This window comes from Camellia sinensis, chromosome 10 (genome assembly GCF_055761805.1).
Source record: "Camellia sinensis isolate YWXY chromosome 10, ASM5576180v1, whole genome shotgun sequence".
Taxonomy (NCBI): domain Eukaryota; kingdom Viridiplantae; phylum Streptophyta; class Magnoliopsida; order Ericales; family Theaceae; genus Camellia; species Camellia sinensis.
In genome coordinates this window covers 82601324-82612471 of record NC_138970.1, presented here as the reverse complement: position 1 = coordinate 82612471, position 11148 = coordinate 82601324, and the positions used below count along the sequence as shown (strand labels likewise).

Here is an 11148-nt window from a genome sequence, read left to right as displayed (position 1 = left end):
TCAAGAGAAATTCTAAATCGGAGAAATCTAGTGAAAATTGAACATCATGGAGAAAATTAAACATGTTAGAGAAAATTGTGTTTTGACTCAACTAGAGAAAATTGATGAAACTAGAGAAAATTGCAGTTCTCTCTTCTCTTCCAACTTTATTCCTCATCTTTCAAGCCAGAGAAAATTGACATTTCTCTAAGTACCAAAGAAATCCAGAGAAAATTGTATAGAAAAACTTTGTGTGGCTTTGTGTGGCTCTATCTAGAGAAAATTTGTGTGGCTCTTTACCAATTTTCTCTAGTTTTTTGTTGTTTGATTTTCTCTAGACTGTAAGACATTCACTCAACAACAAACCAGAGAAAATTGAACAACCACCATTTTGACTAATTTTCTTTGGACTATAAGACATTTATACAACAGTAAATCAGAGAAAATTGAACAACAACAAACCAGAGAAAATTGAACCACCATCATTTTGACTAATTTTCTCTGGCCTGTAAGACATTCATACAACAACAAATCAGAGAAAATTGAACAGCAACAAACCAGAGAAAATTGAACAAACACCATTTTGACCAATTTTCTCTGGATTGTAAGACATTCATGCAACAGCAAATCAGAGAAAATTGAACAATCACCATTTTGACCAATTTTCTCTGGATTGTAAGACATCCATACAACAGCAAATCAGAGAAAATTGAACAATCACCATTTTGACCAATTTTCTCTGGATTGTAAGACATTCATACAACAACAAATCAGAGAAAAGTGAACAATCACCATTTTGACCAATTTTCTCTGGACTATAAGTCATTCATACAACAGCTAACCAGAGAAAATTGAACAATAACAAATCAGAGAAAATTGAACAACCACTATTTTGAACAATTTTCTTTAGACTGTAAGACATACATACAACAGCAAATCAGAAAAATTGAACAACAACAAACCAGAGAAAATTGAACAACTACCATTTATCCAACAACAAAATAAATATATAACCAACAACAGGCAATAAAATTGTCAATTGATTTCTGAAACTTGGAATTTGCTTCAAAAAGCTAGATCATTTATAATCAGCTCTACAAAATCTCAGAGAATAACTTGCTCATTCATGAATGGCTCTCTCAATTTTAATAGAAACCAAACAGGACATCAACCAACAAAAAAGTGGAATTTTTTTCCCCCAATAAATCAAATCAAACTTGCAATATAAATCAAAGCTAGATAATTTTTTTTCTTTAAATTTCAATGGCGAAAAAGAGTTGGATCGAGCCCTCTACAAAGTAGAGCAAGATATATAATAGATATTACTATTAAACGAAGAAAGTTAAAAATGTTGAATTGAAAATGAAGGAACTTCTAGATTAGAGCTTTATATACTCCCTCCGTCCCAAAATAATGGTCCCTTTTGGGGAATTCAACTTTTTTTTGTAGTACAATTATTGCATTTGAAAAAAGTTGATTTTTCAAAATTATCCTTTTAATAGTACATTTTTTGAGAATATCAATGTCATAATTGTACTTTTGTATTGTTTATTAATTTAAAAGAAGGGCAAAATAGAAAATTTATATTATTTTTGTACTTGATTTTTGAAGAGGGACTAATATTTTAGGACAATGAAAAATGGAATAAGAGACTAATATTTTGGGACGGAGAGAGTATTAGAAAATTGAAAAACCTTAGATAAAAAAGAAGGTGACTCAAATTTGTGGGTTTTGGGAACAATACCATAGTGACGATGCCTTTTTTGGGATGAGAGCTGGAGTAGGGTTTAGGAAAGGCAGGGCAGAGCTTCTAGCCGGAGAAATCGCCAGAGATGCTGACGGCGACGGAGGAAGAGAGGAAATTGAAGGAGAGAGAAGCTCTGGGAGAGGACCAATTTAGGGTTCGGTTGGTGGATGAAGATAGCATGTGAGTCGCGGTGGCGGTGGCGGTGGCGGTGGCAGTGGTGGGGAAAAAGTGCAAGGCCATAGTGGCGACCTCCATTGCTGACGGTGGGATGGTAATGTTAGGGCTGTGGTGGTGTTGTCGGAGATGAAAACCAAGAGAGGAGAAAGGAGCAGAGAGAAAGAGGAGTGTGCAAAGAGAGAGGGGGTTTGGTTTGGAGAGAGAGAGAGAAATGAACTCGCCTTAGAATGAAGATTGCAGAGAAAGAGAGAATCAAATTTCTCTGTGATATATAAGTGTGGGATTGAGAAACTTTAGACATCAAAAAATAATATCAAAAATCTGTTTTATTACTAAGGGGTTGTTTGGAGTGCCCTAAATAAGTGCACTTTTTGTCTTTTTAGACTAAAAAGTTGAGGGAAAAAATATGGATGTTTGGATTAATTTTTTGACTTTTATGAAAAAATGTGTAATAAAAAATTGTAAAAATTAGTTTGTACGAAAAAATTAGGATTGAGAGTTGTGCAGCCGTAATTGTTGACTTTTGGTGAATAGTGTTAACTTTTTAACTTTTTGAATAACTTTTTGACTTTTTAGATTTTTTCATACCATCCAAACTTGGCCTAAAAATGAAAAAATGATTTTAGACTAATTTTTCCAATTTTTTTTCATAATTCAAGTAAAAAATTCATTTTGAAATTTTGGTAGTACGCGCAAAGTAGCGCAGCTCTCCGCACGCCCCAACACCACCTTTACAAACCTCGTTCCACAACCCTCACTCTCTCTCGCTTTTTCTATCCTAAAACCCTAATTCTGTCTCTCCAAAGTTTCCATAGCTTTGAAGCTCTCATTAACATCGATCAATGGAGTTCTGGGGTAATAATATTCTCTCATTTTCTTCTCCTAATCTCATATCTATTAATCTGTTGCAACGTCGTACCTTTCATTTGTGGCCTTATTGTTTTACATTTTCAAACGCATTAGGGTTTTGTGGTTTTTCATCTACATACAGTTTTTTTTGTTGGCTTGTTGTTTGTTCGTTGTCTTGTAGCTCTGATGTTGATCATATTTTATTAGGCTCTTCGATTTCGCTCATTGTTGTGTGACAATAGTTTTGGTGTTCATGTATGCATATATATACGCTTTGTATACATTGTGTTTGTTACATTGTGTGTATTTGAAGGTGTATGAAAATGGTAATAGGCATATCTGTATAGTGTGTAGACGTCGTGGGTTGTGGTATTTAATTTACATGGTTCTGTCTGGAAATGGAAAATGCACCGAGGAAGTGTACATTTAAGGTTTTGTTGGATGTAATTTATGCTCTAAATTGACTGCAAGAAATTTATTGGGATTTCAACATGAGAAAACTTAAGAGGCCCATAAGACCCATCACGGGTCTCATTTCATAATCTGAACTGTTCATTTTGTAGGATTTTCAATGTATATTATCCATGAAAAAATTTCAGACGATCTGATGATCGTAACCTTTTTATTTTGTCACATTTGTGTCTAAAAAAATGGATGGTCAATTTCAAAAATATATTTGTCATACATTTTTTCAGAGAAATGCAATAAAATGAAAAAGTTATGATTATTAGATCGAACTAATTTTTTTCATTAATAATAGACCTTGACGACCCTACAAAATGAACAGTTCAGATCTTCGAAACGGGATCCATGGTGAGCCCCATAGGCCCCTCAAGCTTTCTCATGTTGAGATCTCAACATGAGAGAATCCCAATCCTTCAAGTTAATGTTATTGTCAATTTTGTTCTTTCAGTCTATGTTTGGGTTCAATTGTTAACTGCGCTAGATAGAAATTTCTTCTTGCTGTATCATCTTATATGTTGAATATTAAATCATACATTGTAGGTTTTTTTTTCCTTTCCGAAATTTTTTATAACTAGAGAAGAAGAAGAAGAGATAGCGACCTTTGAAGGGTCCATGTGAATCACTTCTCACAAATTAATCAGTTCTACAATTTGCACAGTAGTATTTTGCATTTGTTGTTTCTTTTTTGTCTTCTAAAAAAGCTTTTTGTTTTGCTATGAGATTTATGAATTTTTTTTTGCCACTTATTTATTTGATTAGATGTTTAGATTTTCAACAGTTTGTACGTACAGATTTATTTATTTATTTATTTTTGGGTGTCATTTATCAAAAAAAAAAAAGAAAGTGTTTTAGAAGTGTTTGTAACTTGTCTTGGCATTTATAAAAAAAACAGGTTTCTGAAATTGCACATAATTAAGCTATTCTAATTTTAGTCAATATTTTAGTTGCAATCCCTGTCTGGTATGGAGTTACGTATTTTTAGATTTTTTGTTCGTTGTTTAAATCATGTTTTGAACTTCATTCATTTACCCGTCTCATGGTTGAATTTGGTATCATGGGTAAAAATACTGGTTTTGTTCCTTATTAACAACAGTATCAAAATTTTTAAACTGAAGCCCTTGATTGTATTTTTGGTTGCCTTTGTGGAAAAGCAAAAAATAGTGTGAACCTTTGGCGCTGGAAGCCTTGAACACATGGTTTTTATTGACATAAGATTTGTTGATTGATTCATTACATTTTGATTGTTAATGATTTTTTTATTTTTATTTTTATATTTGTTGATATTTCATTAATACCGCTCTTTTCATCCTATTGTCTTTTATTTATTCATGATGGAAAGATTTTTAATGGATGGAAAATATACTTCCAATATTTTCTTGGATTAAATTCCACTTTGCACATAAATGGCCTGTAATAATCATTTTTAACTTAAGTTAAACTTGTTTTGTTATTTCTAAATGCATCCATTATTAATTTCCTTTGTGATAAGTTTTCCTGTTATTAGAGGAGGAAAAGATATTCAAGTCGAATCTTGTGCTAGATTTCTGTTTCTTTTAAGGATATAGGAAAAAATGTATGCATGCATGTATTTAACAAATAGACATATTTACTTATACAATTATATATAATTATTTGACTGAAATCAGACAATGGTTTTTTATATTTACAGAATGGTGCAATCATTTACAGAGTTATGGTTGTTTATTGAATTGTCAAGCTACATGTGTCAATTTTTGGCTGCACTCTATGTTATGTTTTTGTGCAGCTATTATATTTTTATTTCTATTTTTATACTGGTTTATTGAATGCAGTTTTTGAGAATTCTTAACCATGTCATAATTGCACAGGACTTAAGGTCAAAAGTGGACAGAGTCGCCCAGTAAGACCTGGGAAAGGCAAGATCGTGCATCTTTCACAGGTTATAGTTGAACAACCAGAATTTTAGTTGGTAGTTGTTTTAATTAATTATTGTTGCATCCTTTGCATTTACATTGAAGTGTGTGAAATACTTGTCTACAGGCTTGTCTTGGTGAGGTTAAAAAGAACAAAGGGAGTGAATCCATTTACCTCTATGCCACCGTTGATGGCAAGAAGCTTGTCCTTGGAACACTTTCTCCTGAGAAATTCCCTCAGCAACAATTTGATGTGGTGTTCGACAGAAAATTTGAGCTATCCCACAACTGGAAAAGTGGCTATGTCTGCTTGTCAGGATATAGATGTGATAATCCATCGGATAAATATCCTTTCCTTTTTCTGTTTGTTTTCTTCTCTCCTCTTATATGGAATTCTATTTCCTGCAAATTTTTCCTTGGCTTTTGGTCTTACTGCCGTTATATTTGGCATTATTTTTACTTCCTTTTTCCAGTTTTGGCTTTCCTTTTTCCCCATTTTCTGGGTGGTGGGTGTGTTTATTTGTCGTTATTGTCTCCCTTAACTGATTGTCTTTTTTATGATCACGCCTGAGAACGATTCTGGTGAGTTTGTCAACACACTGCTCTAATGTTCCTTATTTTTCACCTTTTGTCATTGCACTCATACCTATTTCTTATTTGTAGAGTCTAAGTCTGAGTTGAAACATCCAGTTAATGCTGCTGATAATAGTATGTACATTGAAATTTTAAAAGGGGGAATTACATCCCAGTGGGACAGAATTTTTTTTTTTATAACACAAACATAGAGGGGTGCAAGTTTGCACCGCCATAATTTTTCACTTGCATCCCATCATAGAATCACTTGCGCCTCACATGTTTTTGTAATTTTTTTCCTCTATCCCATGCATTGTAATTCCCCAATTTTAAAAGCACCATGTCTGCTTCCTTTATAATTTGTCATCGTAAGAAAATCCGAGTCACATGCTAAGCAAGATAAACCTCCTGCAGCTAAGAATGTTGAAGAAGGTAGTAGTAGCACTGATGATTCAACTTCTTCTGATTTTTTCACTGATTCAGATGAGGTAATTTTTTTTGTCGAGAATTTATCTTGGCTTTTTACTCTTGTGTTTTCTGATAAAAAAGAAGATTTATGGTGTGTATTTGTTGTAAGCCTACTTTGATTGTTTGATTTATATATGTACACATGGGCATGCATGCACATTTTTTTTTTTTAGGTACAACGGAAATAAAAAAAGAAAACACAGGCCTAGGCCCTTTCACAAGACATGCCAATCATGTCTGCAACTAGGAACTCCTTGATACCAGCTGGTGGTTCATTAACCACTAAGATCTCTTTAGGTTGAGTAGCACCAAATTTGGCTAGAGCATCAGCACAAAGGTTGCCTTCTTTATACACATGCTGCACAGTACATTCACAACCTCTCATGATGATACGAGCATCCTCCACCAGCCCTTTGAATGGGCATTTGGCATTTGGCATTTGGTTCCTCTTTTAGCAGCTTCATTGCTTGCTCACAATCTGTCTCAATGGTTACATTGTTCATTCCCTTTTGTAAAATCACCGTGAGCCCTTTGTAGATCGCCCATAGTTCAGCCTCCAAGCTAGTGCCACTGTGAAGCTTCCCATAATAGCCACACACCCATGTCCCCCTTTCATCGCGAATTAGACCTCCGAATCCACCTTCACCTCCCATTCTTCTACAACCATCTGTGTTTAACTTCAGTCTACCTGCGGGTGGAAGAGACCATGAAATGAGTCTAAAAGCAGGTCTTTGGATTAACAATAGACAACAAAAGCTTGATGAATATCATTAGAATATTGCATGATGAACCTGCCACTGTCAAGAATGTTATTTACACTATTATTAAAGACTTTGTGGTTCCTATTCTTCCAAATAGCCCAAAGAGTAACAATAAAAATAGTGTAGACAGTAAGGTTATCATTAAAATGATTTTTGTTTTTTGAATTACAAATGATCCAGTCCTTCCAAGGCTTGCTACACATATTCAAGTACAAATGCCTTCCAAAAATAGCAAACCACACTTCCTTTGCTTTAAAGCAGTCTCTAAGGAGGTGATTCATATCCTCCTCTTTACAGCAATAGGGGCAAGTGGCCTCCAAAGATAAACCCCTTTTCAAAAGAAGCTTATTTGTGAGGAGTTTCCCATGGAGACAACACCACAAGAACCCTTTCAGTTTCTGTGGAATCTGTAACTTCCAGAGCCAACACCACATGCATGCACATTTGCCTCTGTATATTATGGTGTTATGTCTTGTAATGCAAGTCTGTAGGTGCAGTTGGTAGAAGTGGAAAAATAGATTGTGTTTTATTGTTCTGAGTTGAAACAAGTCCATTTCTATGCCTTGGTAAATAGCAGTAAGGGTACATGTTACTATTGACAGGGAAAATATCATGCATCTTGGGTTGCGTTTGGTAGAGTTTTGTAAATATAATTTGAGAGTATGAGTTGTATTTTGAGTTTGTGAGATGTAGAATTACGATTTGAGTGTAGAAAACTTGTTAGGTTATGGTTTTTGAATAGAGCGTTGAATTGAGTTTTGAAAGTTTGATTTGACACGTGAAGTAAGAAAATTTGTTTGATTATAAGTTTTGAAAAGAATTTTTAAAACTTAATTCAAATTGTTATAACTCATAACAAAACATTACTTTCACACCATTGAAAATTTTGATTTAACACTCAACCAAACTCTTTTTAAAATTCAATTAAAAAAATTTATTATTAACAGAAAATAACATTAATCAATTTTTTAATTGAAAATACTACAAAGGAAATAATTTTTTTTCAAAATAAATATTCAAAAAATTTAAATAATTTAAATAATCTAAAAAATTTAATATGTAAAAAATTAAAATAAATATTCAAAAAATATAAATCGTAAAAATTTAAATAATTTAAATATTCAAAAAATTTAAATAATTAAAAATGTTAATATTTTAAATTTAAAAACAACTCTACACTCAAATCGTAACCAAACACATAAAACAAAACTCAATTAAGAAATTATTTTTAAAACTCATGATCAAATACATAATTCGAAATTCCATATTACTTTCACAATTTTACAATCAAATCGTAACCAAATGCATAACAAAAAAATTAAAATATTTTAAAATTTAAAAAATTAAAATCGTAATATTTTGAAATTAAAATATTTAAAAATATTCAAAAAATTAAAAAATTTAAAAAATCGTAACATATTTAAATAATAAAATATTTAAAATCTTAACAAAATTAAAATATTTAAATATTTAAAAAATTAAAATATTGATTTGAATTGAGTTTTGAAAAGAGTTTTGAATTATGTATTTGGTTATGAGTTTTGAAAAGTAATGATTATGTTTTGAATTGAGTTTTGAGAAATGGGTGTAGAATTATGATTTGAAAGCTCAAAACAAATAAAACACTCAAGTCAATGGGTGAAACTATAATTTGAATTGCTTACCAAACGAAGCCTTGATTTTCTAGGCACTTACATTTTGGAAGTTGCAATGCAGTTGCCTAGAGCAATTCTTTGCATTTTGGCAGTGATTTTGATATATGTATGTATGTATATGCATATATATGTTGTCATCTTATACCATGGTGTCCCCAACATATGTTTCTGCCAATTCTAGTTGGTATCTATGGCGATAAAGAACAAATGCCTTCTAGATACCTCTGTAACTAAGTGTAGCAAACACTTGCTTGTCTTTTGGCTTAGAGCTATAATACTGAATCTGAGAGTGTGGAAGTTGAGACTGAGGATGATGACGAGGAGGAAGAGGCTCCAAAGAAGGTAGATTTACAATTTATTGTCTATATTCCCCTTACTAGTTTTAATAGGTTGAAGGATGGTTGGAAATTACGTCTAATATTTCTTTGTTTTTTTTTTTATTTGCTGGCTAAATTCACATTGTTTTCCTTCTTTCAAGGTTGTACTGAGCAAGAAGAGACCTGCAGAATCTGCTACTAAGACACCTGGTCCTGATAAGAAGGCAAAATTGGTTACTCCTCAAAAGTCTGGTATTGTTCTTGTTTTTTGTTTTATTTCTACTGGTGAGTACTAGTACTTTCTCCTGGACAGTCCATTCTGCACATAAAGCCAAGATTTTCCATGATGTGGATTTATAGGGGTCATGGGGAAACTAATGGAGTAGCAGTTTACCTAGCTATTATCAGTCACATAGGCTATCTTTCCAGAGTTTTAGTTATGTTTATGATTACAACAATGATAGAGACCACTAATTTTGGAGCTCTAAAAAGACCACTAATGACATGACACTCAATAAAAAAAGAAAAAAAATACAACACCAAGACCAAAACATCAAATCATTCCTGGTGGGGCTCACTGCCACATCATTAGTGATAGCACTAATTAGTGTTCTCACTCATTTTCCTTATGATTATGTAAAAAACAGGTTTCTTCTCTAGTAGTGAAGTTTTTATTAGTGGAATTGTTGCGGTCATGTTCTCAGAGATTCCTGTTTAAAATTAATGATGTTCTCCTCTGTAACTTCTTTTAGGATATAATGTTTTTGAGTACTACAGCAATTCTCTTTCTTTTTTTTTAAGAAGCTAGCAATTCTCTAACTTATATTTGCCTTTTCTTATGGATGTTTTCTACTCTGATATTGTTTTAATTACTACTGTTGATTTGTTTTTTCCTGCCATGGTTATCTTGCTTCATATATGAAATGCTCAGAATTAATCATAAGCCACACTTAAAGTAATGATTGTATAGGCAGTTTGTATGTGGATAAGTTAATGCTTGAAGAGTAACCCTTTTGTTGGTGTAGATGCCAAGAAAGGAAGTGTCCACGTGGCTACCACTCATCCCGAAAAGCAGGCTGGGAAAACTCCTGGTAATCAGTCAAAGCAGCCAACTCCAAAATCAGCTGGATCAAATTCTTGCAAGTCATGTAACAAGTAAATATCCTTGGGACTTGTTGAATTTTGTTAAGATGTGGACTTGGTGCAGTTTATCAAATTTTTTTTAAACCAAAATTTATGTAGGTCGTTTAACTCGGAAAATGCCTTGGAATCACACACAAAGGCCAAGCACAGTGCAGAAAAATAAATGGATTTAAAGGGAGAGCTTCTGCTTGAGTTTTGGAACTTGTTCGGTATAGGATTTGAGAGAAAGCCACCTGTATTAAGGTGTTTTTGAGGGTTCATATTATTAGATGTAAATGCAGGCTTAGTCTATTTGGTACTGTTTTACTACACCAAACTTTGCTGTCAACTAGCTTTTTACACTAGGGGTGTTACTGTCAAATGGTCTGAATAAAATATGGTGCTAGGTTTTTCCATTAGCGGCAATTGATCATTTTGTTTACTCTATGACGTTGAAATGTGGGTGCCCATTGATTTATTGCTGTTAGTTACCTCTTGATCATTTTCCATGTGCTTAGAGTTTATACATATCTATCTCCCTCACTCCAAGCCAATCATGATTTTAAGAAAATTCTCTTCACTCCCTACCCCTATAACTGGTGGAATCAAAATTCCAATGGTGGTTCCGGTTTAAGAGGTGGATAATTGCTATGGTCCGTTGTGTCTCTGTTGGCTGCTTCTTGGTTGTTTGAATACTCCTATCTGTTTATGGTTGCCCTTTGCAAGCGAATGGCATCATGGTTAAGTTCAGTGTCTGGTATGGTCATCAGCCAAGGAAGTGCCGTAATAGTTTTGGAATGTGCTGTTATGCATATATGGGAGCTCTTTAGGTTGAGAAGTGGCATTTCGATGGACATGAAATGTGGTGGGTTATGCAACTATTCATTGTTTGGCTTGGCTTGGCTTGTTGCTCAATGAGTTCAGAGGATGGCCACCAACTCCTTAGTCCACTACTCAAATCTAATTGCAAAACCATGGGTGTGTTTGGTATGGTTTGGTTTTGAAGAAATTTTCAAAAAAATTTTGGAAAGAGTTTAGAATTTTTTTTGATTTGTTTGATTATATATTTTGAAAAAAAATTGTAAGTGTGGGAGTTTAGAATGATTTAATATTTTGTTATAGTTGAATAGATGTGTATGAGAG

At 33.2% G+C, this 11148-nt stretch overlaps 1 protein-coding gene across 3 annotated transcripts; it reads left to right on the top strand.

The window, feature by feature from the left end:
• Window positions 1-2604: 2604 nt before the first annotated feature.
• On the top strand, window positions 2605-10431 carry LOC114281291 (histone deacetylase HDT1). 3 transcript variants are annotated; one of them, XM_028223730.2, is made up of 10 exons: window positions 2605-2758; window positions 5065-5135; window positions 5237-5454; window positions 5675-5691; window positions 5773-5817; window positions 6097-6170; window positions 8834-8908; window positions 9045-9168; window positions 9909-10038; window positions 10126-10431. In XM_028223730.2, exons 1-10 carry the CDS (start codon window positions 2746-2748, stop codon window positions 10187-10189), a joined length of 831 nt encoding a protein of 276 aa, XP_028079531.2. In that variant the 5' UTR covers window positions 2605-2745; the 3' UTR covers window positions 10190-10431. The 3 variants fall into 3 exon arrangements, with proteins under 3 accessions (XP_028079531.2, XP_028079533.2, XP_028079532.2); XM_028223731.2 differs by having other exon boundaries at window positions 2608-2758; window positions 9045-9135; XM_028223732.2 differs by lacking the exon at window positions 5773-5817 and having other exon boundaries at window positions 2606-2758.
• Window positions 10432-11148: the final 717 nt, after the last annotated feature.

Coding starts and splice junctions, on each gene's coding strand:
- LOC114281291 (XM_028223730.2), top strand. Junction 5,818..6,096: donor AGTTAATGCTGCTGATAATA/GTATGTACATTG, acceptor AACCTCCTGCAG/CTAAGAATGTTGAAGAAGGT. Junction 9,169..9,908: donor TTTTTGTTTTATTTCTACTG/GTGAGTACTAGT, acceptor TTGTTGGTGTAG/ATGCCAAGAAAGGAAGTGTC.